The sequence below is a fragment of the Piliocolobus tephrosceles genome, chromosome 4, assembly GCF_002776525.5.
Source record: "Piliocolobus tephrosceles isolate RC106 chromosome 4, ASM277652v3, whole genome shotgun sequence".
NCBI lineage: Eukaryota > Metazoa > Chordata > Mammalia > Primates > Cercopithecidae > Piliocolobus > Piliocolobus tephrosceles.
Genome location: NC_045437.1, coordinates 42,394,073 through 42,419,758, shown reverse-complemented (window position 1 = coordinate 42,419,758; position 25,686 = coordinate 42,394,073). Strand labels below are relative to the sequence as shown.

General features: G+C 38.6%; 1 protein-coding gene across 2 annotated transcripts in view; it reads left to right on the top strand.

Annotated features, from left to right (window-relative positions):
- The window catches only part of HMGCS1 (3-hydroxy-3-methylglutaryl-CoA synthase 1), a 24,837-nt gene extending 5,302 nt beyond the window's left edge, over positions 1 to 19,535 (top strand). The window contains exons 2-11 of one of the 2 annotated variants that reach the window (XM_026455960.1): positions 897 to 955; positions 9,996 to 10,453; positions 10,831 to 10,956; positions 11,814 to 11,978; positions 13,081 to 13,246; positions 14,078 to 14,248; positions 14,776 to 14,882; positions 15,962 to 16,087; positions 16,300 to 16,463; positions 17,715 to 19,535. In XM_026455960.1, the coding sequence (XP_026311745.1) occupies positions 10,006 to 10,453; positions 10,831 to 10,956; positions 11,814 to 11,978; positions 13,081 to 13,246; positions 14,078 to 14,248; positions 14,776 to 14,882; positions 15,962 to 16,087; positions 16,300 to 16,463; positions 17,715 to 17,804 (1,563 nt within the window). In that variant the 5' untranslated portion in view covers positions 897 to 955; positions 9,996 to 10,005 and the 3' untranslated portion in view covers positions 17,805 to 19,535. The remainder of the gene's footprint in view (positions 1 to 896; positions 956 to 9,995; positions 10,454 to 10,830; positions 10,957 to 11,813; positions 11,979 to 13,080; positions 13,247 to 14,077; positions 14,249 to 14,775; positions 14,883 to 15,961; positions 16,088 to 16,299; positions 16,464 to 17,714) is intronic. The other variant, XM_026455961.1, reaches the window with a different exon arrangement.
- Positions 19,536 to 25,686: the final 6,151 nt, after the last annotated feature.

Below are 25,686 nucleotides of genomic sequence, written 5' to 3'. Positions count from 1 at the left end.
AGGCGCCCACCACCTCGCCCGGCTAGTTTTTTGTATTTTTAGTAGAGACGGGGTTTCACCGTGTTAGCCAGGATGGTCTTGATCTCCTGACCCCGTGATCCGCCTGTCTCGGCCTCCCAAAGTGCTGGGATTACAGGCTTGAGCCACCGCGCCCGGCCTACATAATAATGTTTAATGCTCTTGTGTTTAATGCTTAATTTTTTAACATAAACACTAAGGGGGAAAATCACTTTCTAAAAGGTTTGGAGGGTGAAGGTGGCAGTGTTGAAAATGATTAGGTCTTGCTAGAAAAAATACCTTTGTATAAGAACTAAGGTAATAGTCAATGTATTAGTGCTTTATGTTACAAAGTGTCTTCATGTATGTTTCCATCTCAGCAGTCCTTCACAATGATCTGGGGAGGGCAACTGTATTAGCTTCATTTTATCGATGAGGAAACTGAGGTCCAAAATTGGTGCCAAAGCCACAATCTCTTATATGCAGTGCAGGCTCTTGGATGCATAGATCTCTTTACTCTAGGAATTTGCTAACTCATTACAACTTGTTTATATTCCTTTCCTCCAGTTCTTGAAAACCTTGGTTTAAAGCCTCAATTGGTGACATGGGCTTCTTATTTCCTTGAGGTTTTTTGTTTTTTCCTTTCCACAATAGTGATCTTCTTATATCCATTTATTACCAGGACTGAACCTATCACTAAAAGGGCTAAGAAAATCAGGGGGAAAATGTGCTATAAGCTTTAAGTATGATTTTTTCTGAGCAAATGTCAAATTCTATTCTGCATAATGTAGTTGGATAAGGAATTGCTTATTTTAACTCACTTTGAATTGGATTCATTAGTATTTGAATTTGGGTAGTGATTTGTAACTTTAAAAGCAGTTCTTATTTGAAATTCCTAGTGCCCGAAGGAGGAAACAGTGACAGACCTGGAGACTACAGTTCTCTATCCTTCACACAGGTATGGCATCCTGTCATGCTGCTTAAGGAAAGTATTCCTCTCTAATGGAAGGAAGAAATTTTGATATCCTAGAGCAAATAACAATTTGTTTGTGCCATATGTTCTTAAAACCCCTTTTAGGATTCTGCCTCATCTTTAAAATTTTGTTAACGCCATAATGCTTCAGGAGACTAATTTTGTGTTTATTAGACTAATGTTTAAAATCTAGAAACAAATTTTAAAAATTAGTGTTCACTCATAAGAGAAAAAGTGCATATAATAAAATGTAACTACATGAACTACTTAATCAGAAACAATCAGAGGTAAGCATGTCTGCCAGTAATACTTTTTAAATTACAGCCTCAAAAGATATGTATCTGGGCTGTGGATGAATGTTTACAATTATGTGAGAATGGGCCAGGCACAGTGGCTCACATCTGTAATCCCAGCACTTTGGGAGGCTGAGGTGGGCGGATCACCTGAGGTCAGGAATTCAAGACCAGTCTGGCCAACATGGTAAAACTCCGTTTCTACTAAAAATGCAAAAAAATTAGCCGGGCGTGGTGGCAGGTACCTATAATTCAAGCAGCTTGGGAGGCTGAGGCAAGAAAATCGCTTGAACCCGGGAGTCGGAGGTTGCAGGGAGCCAAGATTGCGCCATGGCACTCCAGCCTGGGCAACAGAGTGGGACTCTGTCTCAAAAAAGAAAAAATTATGTGAGAATGGACAGTAATTGCAAATGTATTTCAACTGGTAATCTAATTATTTGCAGCCATTGCTTTCTCATATTGCCAGGGAGTGCTTCTCTTACGATTCTGCGTTTTTTGTATTTCAAGATTTTGATTTCCTATGGATGTTAATGACGTTAGATTAGAAGTCTAGTGCAATTTCATTTATTCAACATTAGTATCTACCATGTGCCAAACAGTGGGCTGGGTACCAGGGACACAAAAATGAAAAAAGCACGGTTCCTGCTCTCCAAAAGCTCCTTGTTTAATGCAGAGAGGCTAAGCCTAAATAATAGAAGAGAAACTTGGCAGAGTTATTGAATTTTCCTTATCTGAAATGCTTGGGACCAGCACTGTTAAAGATTTTGGATTTTTCTGGATCATGGAATATTTGAGAAAACATACCAGTTGAGCACCCCTAATCTGAAAATCCAAAATCCAAAATATTCCAGTGAGCATTTCCTTTGAGCATCATGTTGGTGCTCAAAGAGTTTCAGATTTTGGAGCATTTCAGATTTTGCATTTTTGTATTAGGAATGCTCAACCTGCAGCATCTTGACAATGGTTAGACATGCAATTGGGAAAGAACTGTTGGCCTATGATAGAGAAGAGAGCAGAGGCAGAGCTCAATTAGGAGGGACTGATGCTGAAGTCCTTCCCCAACACAGCCATTGAGGAGCTAGATTAGGACTTCCCTTACACCAGTATCATCAGCTAGTTTCCCTCCCCTTTTTCTCCCCTTTTCAGTTCTCTTTCATTTCCAGATTTATTCTCAGAATAACTATATAGGTCTTTTATGTATTCTAGGCAGGAAGCATTCAGAAAACATTAACAAGGCTTCCTTATCTTGCTTTACTGACTCTGGAAATAGGATATGGAGTTTCTTTTGTCCACCAGAGGGAGTGAGCCCTCACTTAAATGAGACTTATTTAAGACTTTAGTCCTCTCTTGGTACTGCTTTGTTGGAAAACTTGAAAGGTTTACAAAGTTCTCTGAAAGTTGCCTTTTCTCTCCTTTTTTAAAGGATGGAATTTAAAAAGAAAATGTATATATTTTATTATAAATACAGAGTCTTCATTATTCTCCTTAGACTTATTTTATGGTGAATATAGTACTCTGAAAAATAATAAAATGCATTATCTGCAAAAAATTAAAAACATATGTAATTTTTTTAACCATCAGATTTTTAAAATTATATTCTACTTAGAAAATTTTTGTGATTTGTCTCTTTTTTTTAAATTAAAAAAAAATTTTTTTTTTTGAGATGGAGTCACACTTTGTGATCCAGGCTGGAGTGCAGTGGTGCTATCTTAGCTCACTGCAACCTCCGTCTCCCGGGTTCAAGCCTTCCTGCCTCAGCCTTCCAAGTAGCTGGGATTACAGATGCCCGCCACCATACCCAGTGAATTTTTGTATTTTTAGTAGAGACGAAGTTTCACCATTTTGGCCAGGCTGGTCTTGAACTCCTGTCCTCAAGTGATCTGCCCACCTAGGCCTTCCAAAGTGCTGGGATTACAGGCATAAGCCATCACACTCGGCCTCTTTATTCTTAAATAGTAAATTAACCAAAATATTCTATTCTCTGATAGGGTAAAGAGTGAATACCATAATGTGAGCACCTCAGACCTATAGCTAGTCTTTTTTTCACCTAATTTATACCTAGCTATATCTAGCCTATTTCAGAGAGCATTTGAAAGGACAATGTAAGAGCACATCCTCAATAGGATATTAAAAGTAACATTTGCTGGGCACGGTGGCTCACGCCTGCAATCCCAGCACTTTGGGAGGCCGAGGCAGGTGGATCACTTGAGGTCAGGAGTTTGAGACCAGCCTGAACAATATGATGAAACCCCATCTCTATTAAAAATACAAAATCAGCTGGGTGTGGTGGCACCCACCTGTAATCCCAGCTACTTGGGAGGCTGAGGCAGTAGAATCGCTTGAACCTGGGAGGCGGAGGTTGCAGTGAGCTGAGATCATGCCATTTCACTCCAACCTGGGCAACAAGAGCAAAATTCCATCTCAAAAAAAAAAGTAACATTTGAAACCAGAAACAATTTTTTGTTCTTCTAAATGTCATGAAAGCAGTTATTTCTCTGTATTAATTTTCCTGTCAACTTAATCACTCTTCTCAATTTGAACCAAAGGCTAAATATTTCAGATTAGATGGCTTTTTACCAAGAACATAATGGAAAAAAACATTGGCTGTCAGAAACCCTCAGAGGATGAGTAATATTGACTGAGTTGGACAATGTAAAAATGATTTTTTCCATCAAGGTCAGAATTGTGATTCACTTTCCATTTGATGTATGTGGTTATTTTAGTTAACCTACATTTTTTGTTTGTTTGTTTGTTTTCAAATGAAACAAGTTTCATGTATTTAATGTAGGACATTTAGGAGTCATAGAGTTGTACCTTATTTTAGGAGTACTATAATACAAAGAATTGATCAGCGCTCATCAGACTGTGACAAATACAGATTAATTCTGAAATTGAAGCCTTGCATTATAGCTTTATTTTATAGAGAACTGTACAAGCATTATAAGGATAATTAAATATGTTGCCAGTGTTGCTGCATGATGCTCTTAAAAGACTAAACTGAATTTATTAGTGAGTACAACTATATTGCAAACTGGTTTATACCTTCAAAACAGTATATTACCTGTTCATTTTATTTCCAATAGTGTTAAAAACCACTGAGCCAGGCAAGGAAGACCATACTGTCTTCAGCATGTTTAAAGCAGTTTGAAGAGTTGAAAATAATCTAAAGGGTAGCCTTGTGGGAAAGGCTGGGAAGGTGGTTACTCCTACTTTAGTGACTTAAGAGATCATATGTAGCAGCTTATATGCCTATGGACTAGTCTTTTTCTGGTAACAGTAGTTGTAGGGCTCTTTCTTGTGTACTATCCAGTATCTTATTTTACTATAAACTTAGAATTCATGCCTAGTGGCATATTAGACAGCTCTTTTATATTTTCGTTTCAACTTCAGCAAAGTGGGAACCAACTTTATCAAAAAATTGATGGGAAGAGTTTGTTGAGGCTCAGAGTGAGGATGGATGTAGAGCATTTCAAGTACCTCATATTGAGAAAATCAGTAGTCCTCTATCTGAGTTGTAGACACAGGAAAGGAGTTGAAGATTAATAGAGTAGGAATGTAAAAGCCTTATCTTTATCCTCCCCAGCTTTAGGTTTTAACAAGAATGAACTTCCCTTAGTCTTTCTTTATGCTCCTGTCCCTGAATGTTGGTGATGACATTGTTTTTCCTGTATTGAATACAGAAATATGGCCAGTACTTTAGGAATTAAGAGGATATAATTGGGAAGTAGATTGTTGTGTTTAGGGGTTTTCCTTTCCATTGTGGAATTGAGTAGCAGCAGTATATATACTATGTCTGGTAAAATGGGCCATACAGTAGTCTAAGACAAGAGAAGACCTTAAGGAACTTGGACGTAGTCGAGGTGACCAGACTATTTAATCTGCTTAGGTGCCACAGCAAAATACCATAGAGTAGGTGGTTTAAACAGCAGATATTTATGATCTCATAGGTCTTTAGTCTGGAAGTCAGAGTGCCAGCGTGGTTGGTTCCCGATGACGGCTCTTCTGGATTGCAAGTGGCTGTGTCCTCACATGGCACAGAGAGAGTATGAGAGCATGAGCAAACTCTTGTGGTATCTTCTTATAAGGGCGCTGATCCCATCATGAGGGCTCCATCCTCATGACCTCATCTAAACCTGATTATTTTCCAAAGGCCCCATCTCCAAATGCCATCACATTGAGAGTTAAGGCTTCAACATATGAATTTGGTGGGGAAATACAGACATTCAATCCATAATACAGGCAGATATTTGGGAAGTAACACAGTTGAAGCACTGAATGCTGTATTTTGTACTATCTGAAGAATCTGGGATATAATAAATTTAAGATGCTTCATTGCCAATTAAATTAAGATACAATGCTTTTTTGATTACTTAGAATGTTTTAAAGAGCTCCTTAGAGTTAGACATAGATTTTTGTCGTGTGTCACTTGCATATTCAATAAGATGGAAAACACATAAGGAATTGCTAAATTTCACATATTTAGAGTCTGCCTTCTGAATTGTTTTTGGAGTCAAAGTTATTAATACCTGTAATTTTCCATTAAACATCCTCTGTGCCGCCAAGAGAATTGGTGATGTAGCATTCCTTTCAAGAGCCCAAAAAGGAATGGGAAGGTTATGGTGCTAACCTTCAGCTTTGTGATTATGCAAAGCCAGCCTACTTTGACTCCTGCTTAGGGATTCACCACCTTCTACTTCTTTCCCAGTCCATTTGGTTCCTAGAGGGTGAAATGAGTGCTCCAGTATCATATCTGAGAATTTCTTTCAGGCTGTTGACTGTCAGCTGCAAATGTCATGCTGGCAGTTTTGTTATTTTCCCATGTGTAAGCAATGACAGCATCATAATTGGCTTCTGTCTGATAGCAATTGTAAGAGGAATCCCAATTTCTGAAATGTTACCCAAGAAAGTGGCTTTTAATTGACGAAGTATGATGGTGTAGAAGGACAGGCAAGAAATGCAAAAGGTAATTTAGAAACGTTTCATGGGTAAAATGTGACCTATGTGATCTAGGGCTATAAAGGATTTCAATAAGCAGAAGCACAAGGTGGGTTGTTGAAGAAAGCACTAAATGTTTTTGGATAAAGAATATAATAATTTGAGAGTAAAGAGTAGAGGGAGGGTTATGTAGGTAAATAGTTGTAAGATGGGGAAAGATGGGGTAATATTTAGCATTTATCCTTGATTGTTGACTTTAGTATAGTTCTCTTTGTGTGTTTTCGAGTATAAATTGCATACATGAAAGTTAAGAATCTTGTGTTAAGTCCCATATAAGAAGGAAGTAGATAGGAAGACCAAACTGGAAAAATGTATGGAGGTGTTTGTGAAATGGCAGGAATGGAAGCAGCTTGTCTGAGCCTGATCTCTTCACTTCCTCAGTGGTGGTTCTGAGAGCTGGTGTGGCTGAACTCCACTTACCAGGGAAAAGAGCATAAAGGAAACAGGGTTTGTGTGGAAGAAGTGGGGTAGAACAAAGTGGAGAGGGTCTCTGTTCACTTAGTGTATCTGGCAGTGTGCTTGTCAAGTCATAAAACACTTGAGAATAGAAGTTTGGAAGTCATTCTATACATTTTCTTCTTTCCCTGACATTTAGTCAGTTACAATTTCTGCTAGTTCTTTTGCTTTTTCCATGTTTTTGGAAGTTGTTCCTTTTCACTCCACACGTAGTAATTGCTCTAGTTCATGACCCGTGTCTTATCTGGACTGCCATGTCAGCTTCCTAACTCATCCATTCACAGCACCAGTGACTGTAAAACAGCGTTAGTGATGGTAAAACAGTGGCTGTCAAACTTTTTTGACTGTGCCCCCCAGTAAAAAAAAAATACGCTTTGTATTGCAACTTATGTATACTTTATGTATGTATGAATAATTAAAACAAAAGGTTGATTCAAGAAAAATGTTTACGTTTACCCTGTGCCATGCAATTCTATATCTTGTATTCTTTTCTGTTTCATTTTTTAAAATGTGTCCTTGCCATCCACGAAATCGATTCCAGAGTTGGGAAAAACACTGACCTGACAACTAATATCACCATATTATTCCTTTTTTAAAACTCTCCAATGGCTTCTTACTATCTTCATGATAAATTTGAAGCCTTCAACATCAGCATACCAGAACCTTCGTGACCTAACCCTTACCTAGTTATCCTAATGTATTATTTACCTGATCTACTCACTGGGGCTCATGTTTCATTCCAATAGACAAATAAAGCTTTTTGTAATTCCTTATAGTCTGCCTTTCTTTTTTTTTTTTTTTTTTTTTTTTTTTTGAGACGGAGTCTTGCTCTGTGGCCCGGGCTGGAGTGCAGTGGCCGGATCTCAGCTCACTGCAAGCTCCGCCTCCCGGGTTTATGCCATTCTCCTGCCTCAGCCTCCGGAGTAGCTGGGGCTACAGGCGCCCGCCACCTCGCCCGGCTAGTTTTTTGTATTTTTAGTAGAGACGGGGTTTCACCGTGTTAGCCAGGATGGTCTCGATCTCCTGACCTCGTGATCCGCCCGTCTCAGCCTCCCAAAGTGCTGGGATTACAGGCTTGAGCCACCGCGCCCGGCTTAGTCTGCCTTTCTTCATGCTGTCCACTCTGTTGAAAATCTACTACCCTCCATTTCTTCAGTGTGTTACTGCTTACTCCTACCCATTCCTGGGGCTCAAGTCAGGCCCCTATAACCAGGATGATTTTCCTAACACTCCTTGCCCTACCACCAGGCTGGGTTAGGTAGTTCTCCATTATATAATGTGGCTCTCAATGTTGTTACCTGTTTATTATTATGTGTTTTTCTCTTATTATCCCATAAAATGGTGAATATTTGAGAGGATAAGGAAGTCTCCCATTAAACATCCATAATGTTTAGCATGTAACATGTTGGCATTGTTTGGATGAATGAAAAAAAAGAAACAAAAACAATTCTTCTGTTTGGAAGGGAGACACAACTGGTATCTCTTAAGTCTTTTTTTTTTTTTTCCTTTTTCCCTCTACAGACAAGGTCTTGCTGTCACCCTAGTGGTGCAATCACAGCTCACTACACCCTTGTACTCCTGGGCTCAAGTGATCCTCCTGCCTCAGCCTCCCTAGTAGCTGGGACTACAGACATGCACCACCATGCTCAGCTCATTTAAAAAAAAAATTTTTGTAGAGAGAAGGTCTTGCTCTGTTGCCTAGGCTGGTCTTGAACTCCTGGGCTCAAGTGATCCTCCTGCCTCAGCCTCCCATTTGCACCTGGCCCCTTAAGACCTTTAATTGCAGAGTGGCAGAGGACAAATGACATAAATATAGGATTTGGCTTTCATTTTTAAGTATCAAATTAGTGGTGGGTTGACAAGTGATATAGAATGTTCATGAATCAGTTCAGCCCAGGTAACTCATAAACCAAGACCTCTGGGTCAATGAAATTCTGCCACGTAAGTGGCACCATCCAGTGATGTCATACCTAAAAAGGAAATTGAGTTGTAGAATTTTAGGTTTTAGGATTCTTTCTCTAAAACTGAGGAGGTGTGCCACTCTTCAGAGCCTCACAACTACATTTCATTGGTTCTTATGCCATCTGGGTTCTGGTTAGAGGGCTGATGGAAGTACTCAAGAAAGATTAGAAGGTGGGAAGAAGGTACCTGTCTTGTTCTTGTCAGTGGCGGCAGCAACAGTGGGACTTTGGGTCTCTGGGTTCCAGCTCAGCAGCAGAGGTGCTAGTACTGTAGCTCTAGCAGCTTCAGCAGGAGTGCAGGCTCATGGGATCTGAAAACCACCTTTCCCACTTTGTTCTTCCAGCCCAGCCAACAAGTTTGTAGCTATTTCCCTGCATTAAAACTCCCCTCTGTTTGAAATATCTGGAGTAATTTTTCTTTTCCTGACTGATACAACCTGTTGAAGAAGCTGAAGCTCTGATAGGTTAAGTGCCCAACAATGGTCTTGTGTAGCTAGCAATTTTTGTTACTATTGGTAAGTAAGTCTAGACACCACTTTTTAGTCCCTTTTTTAAAAAAGAGGACTGGTTTATCTATGATGAATAAATGATTTATTTATTTATTTATTTATTTATTTGACGGAATCTCACTCTGTCACCAAGGCTGGAGTGCAGTGGTGAGATCTCGGCTGGAGTGCAGTAGTGAGATCTCAGCTAACTACAAGCCCCTCCTCCCAGGTTCACGCCATTCTTCTGCCTCAGCCTCCCAAGTAGCTGGGACTACAGGCGCCTGCCACCACGCCCGGCTAATTTTTTTGTATTTTTAGTGGAGACGGGCTTTCACTGTGTTAGCCAGGATGGTCTTGATCTCCTGACCTCATGATCCGCCCGCCAAGGCCTCCCAAAGTGCTGGGATTACAAGCATGAGGCACCATGATGGCCTGATTTATTTAAACTTTCAGGTGGTCAGGTAATTCTGATTTGTCAACCGTATTTCTGAATTGTCATTGTATTTTATCTTACAGTTCTTTACAATGTAGAAAATCTTATTTGAGTGTTGTTTACCTCTAATAATCATGTTTTAAATCTAGAGATGCCCAATTTTGAATAAAATGAAAAACCTTTCTAAAAGACTATAATTTTAAATGATAATATTCCATTCGTATAATAATTGCTACTTCACATGTACACAATTGACTGCCCTAAACACTAAACTTAAAGAAACTAAACTGATACTTCAGGAGATTGCTAAACTCTTCATATCTATTTCTCAATTTCAAACTTGAAAACCAGCAACTTATAACCTAATACAATGTTTTTTTCTGTTTCTCATTTCTAAAGCTCTTTCATCATGCCTGGATCGCTTCCTTTGAATGCGGAAGCTTGCTGGCCAAAAGATGTGGGAATTGTTGCCCTTGAGATCTATTTTCCTTCTCAATATGTTGATCAAGCAGAGTTGGAAAAATATGATGGTGTAGATGCTGGAAAGTATACCATTGGCTTGGGCCAGGCCAAGATGGGCTTCTGCACAGATAGAGAAGATATTAACTCTCTTTGCATGACTGTGGTTCAGAATCTTATGGAGAGAAATAACCTTTCCTATGATTGCATTGGGCGGCTGGAAGTTGGAACAGAGACAATCATCGACAAATCAAAGTCTGTGAAGACTCATTTGATGCAGCTGTTTGAAGAGTCTGGGAATACTGATATAGAAGGAATTGACACAACTAATGCATGCTATGGAGGCACAGCTGCTGTCTTCAATGCTGTTAACTGGATTGAATCCAGCTCTTGGGATGGTATGTTACATGCCTATTCCCCTCGTCCCCCAAAATTTTTTTCTGAGATTCAGTAGACCCAAATGACACTTTAGTTAATGCAATATGCAAACTTCTGTGATTTATACTTGTTTGGATATATTAAGAAAGATATTATACCTGTCTGTTGTTATCTGAATTGTCAGTTGGTTATCTTATCTTGTAGGACAAATGGTCTATTCAAAATTTAGTCAGATAGATGACAGAGCCTTGGCAGATGAATTAAAAAAATTAGAGCATTTCTTTCTTTATCAAAGATGGGAAAAGCATATTCTGGGGGAAATATAACAGACTTCAGTTTCCATGTATGGTTATAGTGTTGAATTCCTTCTTGTGAGATAACAAAAAATATTTTTCAGGACGGTATGCCCTGGTAATTGCGGGAGATATTGCTGTATATGCCACAGGAAATGCTAGACCTACAGGTGGAGTTGGAGCAGTAGCTCTGCTAATTGGGCCAAATGCTCCTTTAATTTTTGAACGAGGTAAGTGCTTGGGAAAGCATTTTTTTTTTTTTTAGCACAGTATGCTGAGAAAGTTGAAAATAGAAATAGGAGCTGTCGCTTACTTAATGGTCATTAAATGCAGGTACTACTTGCTAAGAGCTTTATGTGTGTTACTGTATTTATGTTTTTCTTTTCTTTCTTTCTTTTTTTTTTTTTTTTTGAGATGGAGTTTCGCTCTTGTTGCCCAAGCTGGAGTGTAATGGCATGATCTCAGCTCACTGCAACCTGTGTCCCCAGGTTCAAGTGATTATCCTGCCTCAGCCTCCTGAGTAGCTGGGATTACAGTCATGCACCACCATGCCTGGCTAATTTTTTGTATTTTTAGTAACAGGGTTTCACCATGTTAGCCAGGCTAGTATGGAACTCCTGACCTCAGGTGATCTGCTCCCCTCAACCTCCCAAAGTGCTGGGATTACAGGCATGAGCACCGTCCCCGGCCCGTATTTAATTTTTATAGCAGTTTTATGAGGTAGGTGGTGTCATCCCCACTTTACAGAGAAGTGGGTTAATTTAGGGTTTAAGTGATAACTTAAATAGTAACTTGCTCATAGTCAGTGGCAAGTTTAATTTGTCTTCAGTGTAGTAGAGTAACTGTGATCTCTGTTAGAGTTATGAAACTGGCTTGGAAAGTTGTATACCAAAGGAGTCTTAGGACTGTCCATGGATACTGTTATGTATCATTTCACTTATTGGCTTCACCTTGTGATTTCTCTACTGTAAGTGGTGAGAACTGATCAGATAGTTAAGGAAAGTCCTTAGATAATTCAATATACTGACTAGCATCCCGACATCAAGAAGCAGAAATATATAGACATCTTCCTTTTTGGTTCCCATAGGGCTTCGTGGGACACATATGCAACATGCCTATGATTTTTACAAGCCTGATATGCTATCTGAATATCCTATAGTAGATGGAAAACTCTCCATACAGTGCTACCTCAGTGCATTAGACCGCTGCTATTCTGTCTACTGCAAAAAGATCCGTGCCCAGTGGCAGAAAGGTAAGTTTTACCCATTTTCCTTGGTTTTGGGATCAGTTGAGAGCAGTGTAATGTACCAGTTGAGAGCAGTGTAAGGTATCTTTAGTAAGCAACTACTTTGTGGGCTTTCTTCATTTAATGTCCTTTTACCATTAATTCCTCATTCACCAAACAGCATTTTCCCATAGTTTCTGGGAAAGTGTAATTTACTAGAAGAGGTAAACTTTGAAACTGAGATATAGCTCTGCAAAAATATTCAGGTCGGTTTACTCCTTGTAAGAAAATCAAAGTGGAGTAAAAGAAGGTAACTTGAATTTTGTTTTTTTGAGAGAGGTATTTTAAGAAGGTTTTGGACTACAGTTGTGATTCAGGGAAAACTAATGCAAATAGATTACTAAAGTGATCTTCCCCCAAAAATAATCTCTTTGCACTTGACCTGTGAATTTGTATTTGTTTTTTTACCGTTATCATTAATCTAGACATTTGTTGAGGCACTGAAAGGACAGTATTTGAGTTAATGCTATCGTAACACATTATTACATAAAGTATACTTTTTCTATAGTCCAACTTTGCTTTTTAGAGGTTATGAGAAAGGGTTAAAAATCATATTCAACGAAAATATCAGTGAATTTAGTGGCTCTGGATAAGAATCATTCTTGCGGTATACATTAACAGAAAGGTGGTTTTCTAACTTTTTATTAGGACCAACAGTAAGAAGTACATGTTACATTGTATGTGTATGCCAGACTGAAACAAAAATGTCATGACATTACTTACCCTTGCTGCAAGTTATGCAGTTTGCTATTTTTCTACTGTATTTTGTTTTTTAAAATACTCTTTTACTAAAAAAAAAAAATTCCTAATCCTGACCCACTAAATTGATTATGTAACCTGCTAATATGTATGACTCTTAAATTTGAAAATTAGTGACATGGTATATATATTGTTTCATCTTTGAGTGTCTTTTTAAATATACATTTTAAGGTATAGAGAGGTTTCATTATACAGTGTATTTGTGGTTGCTGTTTAAATATATAAAAATATCCTAGCCTTATTCTAAAGTCAAACTTTAAGATTTCATGGCTTATATGAATTTCATAGTTTCCTTGGACTTCTCTTTCAGAGGGAAATGATAAAGATTTTACCTTGAATGATTTTGGCTTCATGATCTTTCACTCACCATATTGTAAACTGGTTCAGAAATCTCTAGCTCGGATGTTGTTGAATGACTTCCTTAATGACCAGAATAGAGATAAAAATAGTATCTATAGTGGCCTGGAAGCCTTTGGGTAAGAGGAGCTATTATGAGTTTTTTCATTCTATATTAGAGCATTTTTAATATCTGTCAAGCTGTTATTTGTACAGACTGAGAAGTTGAGAGTCAGAAGGATCTTAGAAGTCATCTGGTCTAATCTGTGTGTCTCAATCAGTGAAGAATCTAAGTCCAGAGAGGTGGTAGCTTTCATGCACAAATTCTTTAGACATTTCTGTTCAGATTTTCTGATTTCTTTCTTTCAGCTCCATTCATGTTGTCACAATAAAATAACTGCACAAGGGCCTATATTCACTACAGCAGCCTCTTAACTCCTTGCCTCTCTCAGCGCCCCTGCCCCCATATCCTTTTCCATCCTGCACACTGCCACAGATGAAGTCAGCTTTTGTACTCCACCTCCCTTTTTCTCACTTTAGGCTCCCTAGCATGCTGTACGTGTTCAACTCATTCTGTTTCTCCCCGTGTCTCTTGTGTGTCCTTTCTCTATCTGATAAAATTATCTGTGACTTTTAAAACTTGGCTCCTATAATACCATTACTTTTCTAACTAAATAAATATTATTGTGGACTTGAAATAGTATTCTATTCACTGCCAATAAAGCTACAGCGGGTCTATTAATGTATTCAAATCAAACAGTCTTAACTTGATTATGAAAACTTTTGAGAAAAAGAACCATATATGTACAACTGTTATGATTTCTATAGCAATTAGATTGCTGCTACTTGGCTTTTAGTAAATGGGAAAACAATTATATACACTTAAAGATTTGAATCCTAATTAGGCTGCTGTTTAGTGTAATAAAAATATAGGCTTTGAACACTGTAAAACTGTAAAATAAATCTTTCAGGGATGTTAAATTAGAAGACACCTACTTTGATAGAGATGTGGAGAAGGCATTTATGAAGGCTAGCTCTGAACTCTTCAGTCAGAAAACAAAGGCATCTTTACTTGTATCAAATCAAAATGGAAATATGTACACATCTTCAGTATATGGTTCCCTTGCATCTGTTCTAGCACAGTAAGTATAAATTTCACCTACTACTTAACTCCCCTTATTTGGTAGATGTTAGATTTCTAAGACCAAATCTGGTGTCAAGCATGTTGGTGGTAGATCACAGAAAATTTTATCCTGAGGCTCTCTAATCTGCTATTGTCCATTGACTTGAAGGATGTATGGGTTGAGGCTACAGTTCTTCCAGAAGTATTTGTTAATTTCATACTGGCTTTCCCGGCTCCATGGTTTTTTTGGTTCTTGACCTACAGTTGAACCATAAATACCTGGTTAATGAAGTAACTTGTTTTGTGGCATGACTTTCACAAGCTCTGTCATTCCCCACAAGATGCTGCAAAAACTCACATGCTGCAATATTGAAACTAAGTTAGATTCCCTACTGTAATATTAACACTTTGAGTTATATCTTTAAAACTTTAAGTTAGATTCTACTTTAACTTATAGCCTGAATTTTTATTGCTACTTGTATAGCTTCCCACACATTGTAGCTTTGAATCAGTTAAACTTCTTAACTATTGTTACACCCTACATAGGTACTCACCTCAGCAATTAGCAGGGAAGAGAATTGGAGTGTTTTCTTATGGTTCTGGTTTGGCTGCCACTCTGTACTCTCTTAAAGTCACACAAGATGCTACACCAGGTAAGGGCTGAATCTTTCAAAAATAATGTATTATGGACTGAGGCAAGGCACAGTGGCTCAAACTCGTAATCCCAGCACTTCGGGAGGCCGAGGTGGGCAGATCACCTGAGGTCAGAAGTTCAAGACCAGTCTGGCCAACATGGTGAAACCCCATCTCTACTAAAAATACAAAAAATTAGCCAGGTGAGGTGGTGCATACCTGTAGTCCCAGCTACTCAGGAGGCTGAAGTAGCAGAATCGCTTCAATCCAGGAGAGCAAGGTTGTGGTGAGCCGAGATTACACCACTGTGCTCCAGCCTGGGTGACAGAGCGAGACTCTGTCTCAAAAAAAAAAAAAAGAATGTATTGAAAACTACTCTGGGGAAGTTGATTTTGCAGGCTTCTCAAGTGAGCACCTGAATCTGTCCCACAGATCATTACAATATTTTAGTCTTCATTACTTCTTCGATAGATTTTTACTCTCTTTCCTAAAAATCTACCTTATCCAAAAAAACAAATTCTACTTTATCTGGATAAAGGATAGGACTAAGTTATCTAATTTTTATAGGCTTATGGTCTTGGCTATATTTAAGGTCACATTTGTGCTTTCCCTGAGCAGCAATGAGCAAACATGTAGAGATAAACTGATGAAAATTTGACATTACTTTTTAAAATTATACCATGGGCCAGGTGCAATGGCTCACACCTATAATCCTAACACTTCAGGAGGCTGAGGTGTGAGGATTGCTTGAGGCCAGATGTTCAAGGCCAGCCTCAGCAACATAGTGAGACCCCATCTCTATAAGAAATAATAATAATAAAATAATTATACCACGAATTAATTGTAGACAAGTTATTTATAGTTTCAAATTCTACCTGTTTCCTAACTTGTCTAGTGGTGGATACTCAATAATAGATTTCTAGTCTGAGATTATAGGAGATTTGTCAAATAGGTATCATCTTATCTTTTAACTAATCAATAGCCAGTAGTTTTAACAAAAATGAAAAGTTTTATCTCATTTGGCAACATTTTACTTAGGCTTCTTTTGGACATGATTTTTTTTAAAGTCTTTTAATATTGGAATTATTTGCTATTTTAGGGTCTGCTCTTGATAAAATAACAGCAAGTTTATGTGATCTTAAATCAAGACTTGATTCAAGAACTTGTATGGCACCAGATGTCTTCGCTGAAAGCATGAAGCTCAGAGAGGAAACCCATCATTTGGGTAAAAATATTAAATGTTCTTTAACCCAAAGCTTATTTGGAGGGCTGATATCATTAAGGATGCTACATATAAGATAAGGATGTCAAGACTTTACTCAGTACTAATCTGATGTCAGTGAAAATTATTGGGATATATGAAACTTATCTTTAGTTTTATTACCAGGTGAGTTGTATATCATAACTAATTGTAAATATTCTCTCCCTTTCCTTTAGTCAACTATATTCCCCAGGGTTCAATAGATTCACTCTTTGAAGGAACGTGGTACTTAGTTAGGGTGGATGAAAAGCACAGAAGAACTTACGCTCGGCGTCCCACTCCAAATGATGACACTTTGGATGAAGGAGTAGGACTTGTGCATTCAAACACAGCAACTGAGGTAAGTAAAAGAGTTCCCATCTCTGTATCTTAGGGTTTAGGAGACCTAACTGGGATTTAGCAACTTGAATAAATGTTAGTAAAGAAGAGTAATTCATAGTAAGGGCTCTGGGAGTAGATTCTAGCTGTACTATTTCCAATTGTATAAAGTGCTTTGCATTTGAATTATTAATATTTTAAGAATATACGGTAAAGGCCGGGTGCGGTGGCTTACGCCTGTAATCCCAGCACTTTGGGAGCCTGAGGCAGGTGGATCATGAGGTCGGGAGATCGAGACCATCCTGGCCAACATGGTGAAACCCTGTCTCTACTAAAAATACAAAAATTAGCTGGGCTTACTGGCACATGCCTGTAATCCCAGCTACTCAGGAGGCTGAGTCAGGAGAATCGCTTGAACCAGGGAGTCAGAGGTTGCAGTGAGCTGAGATCACACCACTGCACTCCAGCCTGGCGACAGAGCAAGATTCCATCTCCAAAAAAAAAGAATATACAGTAAATAACTAGGTTTTATTAAGGATACCAGGATTTAAAGGAAGACGGATGTAGAGAGAAGGTTCATTTGTGGTGTGTTGTCTTGGTGAGAGGTGGAGTAGAGGGACAAGGATCCTTTCACATCTCATCCCAGATCATGGTCAAAATCTGTCCTCACACTTTCAAGAAGTAACAATCATAGCTATAATTTGAATTCCTGTTACATGCTAGGCACTTTACTTACGTTTTCTTATTTAATCCTTACAACAACCTCCTTGAAGTTTATAAATGATACTGTCCTCCCTTTAGAGATGAGCCTCCAAGAAGTTACATTACTTGCCCAGGATTATAGCTAGTAAGTGTTGAAGCTAGGTTATAAACTAAGGACTTTATAACCTTGAAACTACTTATTTATCTGCTTATTACAAGTTTGATAAATGGATAGTCTTGCTTCTTGCTATTATACAAATTAGGTAGCAAGTCAAACCACCAGTGTTTGAGTTGCAAATACAAGATGTAACAAGTAAAATACTGTATGTAGTGGGTCTCTGTGGCAGGCTTCCTCTCTCCCCCTGTATGGATAATTGTATACTAAATTCACCACAAGGTGAAAAATTGGTATTTAGTTCCCTTCATGAAAAGTTATATAGAATATATATTTAGCATAAACTTCTCCAGAGTTGTCCTTTATTAAGTTTCTTTACAGAAACTTTAATTGGTGCCATGATTCTTGGGGGGGAAAGAATCATAAGAGCCATCAACTTTTTTCCTGTCATTTTAGCATATTCCAAGCCCTGCCAAGAAAGTGCCAAGACTCCCTGCCACAGCAGCAGAACCGGAAGCAGCTGTCATTAGTAATGGGGAACATTAAGATACTCTGTGAGGTGCAAGACTTCAGGGTGGGGGTGGGCATAGGGTGGGAGGATGGGAACGGTTGGAGGAATGGGATATCTGGGGATAATTTTAAAGGATTACATGTTACGTAAATTTTTATGTGACTGACATGGAGCCTGGATCACTATTGTGTACTTGGGAAAGTCTTTTTGCTCAATTTGCTGACATACTTCCTGTTGTGGTCTGGCCAATGCCAAATGTACTCGAATGATGTTAAGGGCTCTGTAAAACTTCATACCTCTTTGGCCATTCGTATGCATGATGTTTGGTTTTTAAACATGGTGTAATGAATTGTGTACTTCTGTCAGAAGAAAGCAGAGGTACTAATCTTCAGTTAAAAATTTTTTTAACGTGTAAGAATTTTGTACTTTGAACAACAAGATTACAGAAATTACCTGTGGTTTTTGAAAAACATTTCTAGCTTGGGGAATGTGACCACATTCCCCAATGTGGTAAAATTGGAGTAAAATGTGATATGCATAAACCCTTTGAAAATAGCAAGACAAACATGCCCTTTTTCTAAAATTGATAAATCCTAAAGAGGAAGAAAAGAGTTGGGACAATAAAACACTGGCTCTGGAATCTGGAATGTTAAGTCCAGGCCAGCAGTGACAAAAGTTATTGTAATGACCTCTGAACAGAGAAACACTGCCATTGAACAGGCTTCTGGTATAGAAAACACGGTACCTTCAGGAGCTGTGAATATAACTAGTTGTGCCCCTGAATCAGTTCATGGTATATTATGCTGAACAACAGTGAGATGTTATTGGAGGTGTAGATGAGAAAGTTTGTTGTTGCCATCCTTCTTTGCACCTTATTTTAAAGAATAAATGAAACATTTTTCTGGTTACCTTTTTAAAAATTTAAAATGGAAGGGAAGAATAGGGGCAAGGCATTATTAGCTTACTTCTGATGCTTCAGTGTTATAAATTCAACATATAGGCTGACAACCTAAATTCATGGTGTAACACAGCTCTTTTCCTTTTTTTTTTTTTTTTCTGTATCTGTTCAATGAAAACAAGGTACAACCCAAGTTTTTACCTAGTCTGACTAGAAATATTCCACTTCAAGGTCTGAAGTAGTACTTTTACCTTAAAAAAAAAAAAAGACAACAACAAACAAAAACTGTCACACAGGATGGATAAGAAGATTGGTTAAACAGTTTTGTGTAGATCTTTTTGGTGCTGAAATATGACATGAGCCTTATAGATTGTAAAATAGAGATAGTTGGAACTAATGTACAGAACTAAATTTTTTAAACTTTATTTGCTGTTAAATTCTGTGAAGTTTCAGTTATCTAAAATAAACATACACATATATGAAATGTAATGTTTCAGATTGCAAGGTAATATGTAATGTAGTGTTTGTAAGATACTCTTGTCTAATATTAACTAGTAGTATTTTGATTTGTACAGTTATAATTTGTTAAAATGACTTCATTTAACATTCACTGATATAGATTAATAATGTAAGTTCTAATTTAAAGAATGGTGGGAAAATGGTGCATGTAATACTTTTGCAACTGGTGGGGAGATCGGTATGTTTTGAAAAGAGTAATTTAACTTTTGGGTGCCAGGAAATGGGTTTTCTCAAAGTTCATTGCCGGCAATGGGCAGGCCTGCAAATACTGACACAGAGCATCAATCATACACCTTATTAATGGTGAGGTGAATAACTTTGAAATAAAGTTTTAGAGAAATATTTCAGATACTTCAGTATTCTTTTTCACTCTTGAACTAACAACTTAGGCAAGAAATCAGCTAATATTCTATTTTTAAATATGGGCATTAATTTCATTTCAGTTCATTCACTCATTCCATTCATTTATCATTTCACAAACATTTGAAATCCTAATATAAGCAAGGTGCTCTGTTTAAGGCAGAAATTTAAAAATGTACAAGATGTATGGTCTTCTCTTTAAGGAGCTTTTCATCTAGAATGGAGGAATTTACACTGATAATTATTCTTACACTTGAAACAAATAAATTAACTCTCAAATTGGGTGGCAAGCATGTATAGACTTTGCTATAAATATTTATGAAATGAGTTACTGTTTTCCTTAAAAAAAGCTAGGACTCAGGGCTCACAATCAAAGAAGAGAAAATTTAGTGAACATAGAACTGCCCACTACCACCTAGAGCCTCCAACCTAAAAGTCCCATGTTGCTAGAGATCTCCAGGGGTTTTGTAGAGGGAATCCCTGCATGGGTAGTAATTTTGGATTAGATGATCCCTAAGAGCACTATCAACTCTTAGGGTTCTATGAATTAGGAAATAAACCAAATTATATATTTTCTCATACTGATCAGCTCATATTTTATCATCATGTCATGTCTGGCTTTCATACTTAGTAATAATTTACTTTTTAGGTCATTTAGAGGCTAGTGTTCTCTAAGGTCACTTCTGCTTGCAAATTCTAGGATATTATTTAGTATGGCTTTAAGAGTTCAATCTTTCACCCTCTCCTTTATGGAATGTGTGTTTCCTCTATTTTTGCACTTAACTTTTTGTCCTAAGTTTTTATTTTTATGGATACTAATGAATAAGTTTGAGATTGACACTAGACCCAAACAGATGCAGCCACTTTCTGTCCTCTTGTGACACAGTTGAAACACTTTATCTCTTGTCTGCTGTCTAGAGTGTCCTGAAAGAAACACTGAAGTGGAAGTCAATAGAGCAAGGGTAACAGGATCTTTAAATAATTTAAAGCTGTCTAATCTTGACATAAAAGTGAACCCTTTCTTCTAAGATTTCTAGCAACTGCTCTTAAGTCATAGGTTCCTCATTTTTTCTTTACTGGTGGTGGGAGAAAATAGTTGATCTGTGATTTTTGTTTTCATCTCCCCAAATTATGTTATAAAGGCAGTAATTTGATGCTGAAGATTATGATTAGAAATCTTCAGATGGTTTATATACTGGGGCTTTATCTCTTAATAATAAAAAGAATGTCTTTACTGGACTACTTATTCAGTAGTAAGCACTAATCATTCTGTGTATCATACTCCTTATTCAGCCTTGCAGACTCCTGTGGGATCTGATCTCTGCCTGCTTCAACTCAGTACCATACTCACCAAGGCTTAGTATGTCTTCACCCACTCTCCCTTCTCTTGCATTCCTCAAACATGCTAAGTTTATTCCAGCCTTAAGCCTTTGATCTATGCATCAGAAACATTGGGCCCCACTTCAGATCTTCTCGGCCCTGCCTTCTACTCCAGTCACTGCTGTGGCAACTAATTCCATGAAATCTTTGACCAGGTTCTCAGAGAATATGATAGTACATCTCTTTGAATTCTAGCTGTATACCTTTCATGACAGCCTCCCTGCAATGCATTTCGTAAGTTTCCTCAAAAGAGGAGGAGACTTCTGTGGCGGGTTTGGCAATAACCATCCTTATATTGGCTTTCCTCTTTTGTTTCACCCCTGTGCATCTCTTTTGCATCCTGGGATCATTTCTCAAATAAATGACTTTCATTCAAGCTTTTCTCTCCGGCTCTGTTTTTTGGGGAATCCGAACTAAGACAGTCGGTACCCAGAATGGCCCTAGAAAGCAGGCATTCAGGATGGGAGATTGGAGCTGGTTTACTCACCAAATGACAAAACCTCATTACAGAATGATGCCCTCCCAACTCCTACCAAAGTTGTCCATTCCCAGAATCTGAATATGCTACCTTAAATGTCAGAAGCAGGTGTAAGTAAGGTTAAGAACCTTGAGGTGGGGAGATTATCCTGGATTGTCTGTGTAGGCCCAACCTTACCATGTGGGTCTTTGAAAGCAGAGAACCTTTCTTGGCTGGTGTTCAAGGGAGAGTGACTACAGAATGTCGGCCAAAAAAATGCAATGTTGCTGGCTTTGAAGATGAAGGAAGATGACCATGAGCTAAGGAATGCAGGCAGCCTCTAGAAAGTTAACAAGACAAGGAAATAGATTCTTCCCCTGGAGCCTCCAGAAAGGAGCACAGCCCTGGAAACACCTTGATTTTAGTCCACTGAGACTCATGTCAAACTTCTATCTCCCAGAGCTGTAAGACGATACATTTGTGTTGTTTTAAGCCACTAAGTTTGTGAATTTGTGATGACATCAGGAGAACACTGATGCAGTATTGGTAAGCAGAGTGGTGATAGCCTGTGGCATGCAGGAGCAGCACAATCACCACTGACACTGTCATCTGTAGGTGTAGGTAGAAGATGAAGCGTTGGATCCTGTAGTACCTGTGGCACTTGAACAGTAGAGGGGCAGTGATAAAGATTGTGGACTTGGCCAGCTTTTATTAACTGCTTTAGAAGCCTGGAAAACAAAATAACAGGCTCAAGTCAGCCAACTGTCAGTTCAAGGCAAGGTTGAAGGAGAGCCTTATCTCCTGCAGTGGAGAGAAAACGACCTGAAATAGGCCCAGTATCCTTGTAAGGTTGGAAAATACTAAGTCTTGATAATTTTCCTTTATGAAAGTTTAGGTTTGACAAGAAGAGAATGAGACACTGAGACCTAAGTTAGTAATACAGTGGATAACCCTGAAAATATTGCAAACCTGGATTTTCCTAATGTGGGGCTGGCGGGAGGAGCTCATGCTCCCTTGCCTGAAGACCCTGCCAAGGCTTCTAGTGAGGCAGCTCTTGACCTCCACATTCTCTTCCAAAACCTTACTATTCTCCAAACCAAGAACCAGGGTGACTTCTCAGTAGAGCCTGAGTGGAGAAATACAACCCCCTGTCTGGGGGAAAATAGTGTAGGTACTGAAGGAGCTGCAGAACCTGATATATACTATCAGTAACCAAGGGGAAATGTGTGTGACTGATTTTGAGGGTGTTAGGCCAGAGGTGGAAGTTGAGGGAAGAATATAAGGCAGAATAAGAAAGATTACTATAGGAGCCAGGCGCGGTGGCTCATGCCTGTAATTCCAGCACTTTGGGAGGCTGAGGCAGGTGGATCACCTAAGGTCAGGAGTTTGAGCCTAGCCTGACCAACATGGAGAAAACCCGTCTCTACTAAAAATTCAAAATTAGCTGGGCATGGTGCTGCATGCCTGTAATTCCAGCTACTCTGGAAGCTGAGGCAGGAGAATCACTTGAACCCGGGAGGTTGTGATGGGCCAAGATCGCTCCATTGCACTCCACCCTGGGCGACAAGAGTGAAACTCAGTCTCAAAAAAAAAAAAAAAAAAAAATTACTATAGGAATGTTTACCCATGACTTAGAAGTGAACAACACCTGAATTTGATCATAATATTCTGTTGGGATGGCTGCTGAGGCTTGGATATTATTATGGCACACAGTAAATGACGTGAAGATGGCGGAACTGCCTTGGTATAGTATCGAAGAAAGGGTTGGAAAGTTCCAGGAGGTGTGAATGTTAGAATGGATTCATTATGTGAGACTGAACAACCGTCTAACTACGTTCCTCAGGAAGACATTGCCATCACTAAGGCAATATAAAATGCACTGGTTTGCAAACTGTTCATCCAGCAAGGGACTGATATCCAGAATATACAGGGAACTCAACAGCAAAAAAATAAATAATCCCACTAAAAAGTAGGAAAAGGACCTAAAAAGACATTTCTCAAAAGAAGACATACAAATGGCCAAGTGGAAAAATGTTCAACATCACTAATTATCAGGGAAAGGCAAATCAAAACCACAATGAGATAGCATCTCATCCCCAGTTAGAATAACTATTATCAAAAGGACAATAACAAATGCTGGTGAGGATACAGAGAAAAGGGAATTTTTTGTTTTCTTTTTGTATTTTTCTAGAGAAAAGGGAATTCTTATACACAGTTGGGAATATAAATTAGTACAGCCATTATGGAAGACAATATAGAGGTTTCTGAAAAAACTAAAAATACAACCACTATGGGATTCAGCAGTCCACCTACTGGGTATTTATCCAAAGGAAAGGAAATGAGTATATCAAAGCAATACCTGTGCTCTCCCATGTGTGTTGCAGCACTATTCACAATAGCAGAGATGGGACCAACATAAGTTTCCATCAACGGATGGATAAAGAAAATGTATATAAACACAATGGAATATTCAGCCATAAAAAAGAATGAAATCAGCTGGGGGTGATGGCTCGTGTCTGTAATCCCAGCACTTTGGGAGGCCAGGGTGGGTGGATCACCTGAGGTTAGGAGTTCGAGACCAGCCTGGCCAACATGGTGAAACCCCATCTCTACTAAAAATACAAAAATTAGCTGGGTATGGTGGCAGGCGACTGTAATCCCAGCTACTGGGAGGCTGAGGCAGGATAATCACTTGAACCCGGGAGGCAGAGGTTGCAGTGAGCTGAGATGGCACCACTGCACTCCACCCTGGGCAACAGAGCGAGGCTCTGTCTCAAAAAAATAAATATATAAATACATAAATAAGAATGAAATCATGTAATTTGCAGCATTATGGATGGAACTGGAGGTCATTAGGTTAAGTGAAATCAGCCAGGTACAGAAAGACAAATATCACATGTTCTGGTATATAAAAGCTAAAAAGTTGATCTCATGGAGGTAGAGAGTAGAATGGTGCTAATAAGCTAAGAAGGATGGTAGGGGTGGAGGATGAAGACAGTTTGGTTAATGGGTGCAAACATACAGTTAGAAGGAATAAGTTATACTATTTGATAGCACAGCAGGGTGACTGTAGTTAACAATAATTTATTGTATATTTCAAAATAGCTGGCAAAGTTGAAGTATTCCTAACACCAAAATATGATAAATGTTTGAGGTGATGGGGTATCCTAAATACCCTGATTTGATCATTATGCCTTGTATACATGTATCAGAATATCACATGTACCCCATAAATACATACAATTGTGTATGAATAAAAAATAATTTTTTTAAAAAAGGAATGCACTGGTGAGGGTTGTGGCAGCACCGAAGAAAAGTTCAGTGGTGGCTGCCCATTGCAGGCAGGTGTTGATGGTAGGAAATGCTGCCATGGAATTGAGCATGATATCATCAGTGGAGATGATGATGACACTACAATGGTAGAGGTCATGTATTATCACTTAAATGTCAGAGGCAATGTGGACACAATAAAATAAACAGTAAAGCTGGAGTGGAAATCAATCAGCCTGCCTTGATCTGCAGGGCTTTGTGACAATGGCTAATAAATCATGGAATTTTGGGAGACAGCTGACTGGTATGTTACTTGACTAGTATGACCAAAAAAAGAAAAAACAAGGAAAACTGGTTAGCGTAAAGGTAGCCTGTCACAATGGGAAAATCACAGTCTCTTCATCAGCTTCTAGATCTAAGTCAATTTACAGATCCAGTGCACAATGAAAAGGAGGACTGGTCTTGAGGAAAGGCCTTGCTTTCACAAGTATATATGATGTACATACCCAGAATTTTTCAGAACTGGATACTATTATGGCTTTGTATGTAGATGAGGGGTTATGGAAACCATATGATAAAGGGAGTCCTGGCCAGTCTATCACATAATGGTTCCCACCTTGCAATTATTTTCCCAATCTCTAAGTATATATTTGGGATCGATATACTTAGATCCCCATGGAGGTCTTAGACCTGTGAAGTAACAATCATTATGGGAGGAAGAGGAAACCTCTCCCTGGCCATGTTCATAAATCATGAGCAATCCACATGAGGAATGGCAGACATCAGTGTCACCATCAAAAAATGTTAGGGATGCAAGCGTAATGGGCTCCATCATAATTTCATTTCAGTTACCATCAGACTCCTGAAAAAGAGCAGATAGATAATGGAGAATGATGGCGGACTACTGCTAGTCTCAGTTGTAGCTGCTGTATCAGATGTGGTATCTTTACTGGCAGCCTCTGGCATTTGATATGCAGCTATTGATTTGGCAAATTCATTCTTCTAAATTTCCATCAGAAAGGAGGATCAAAAG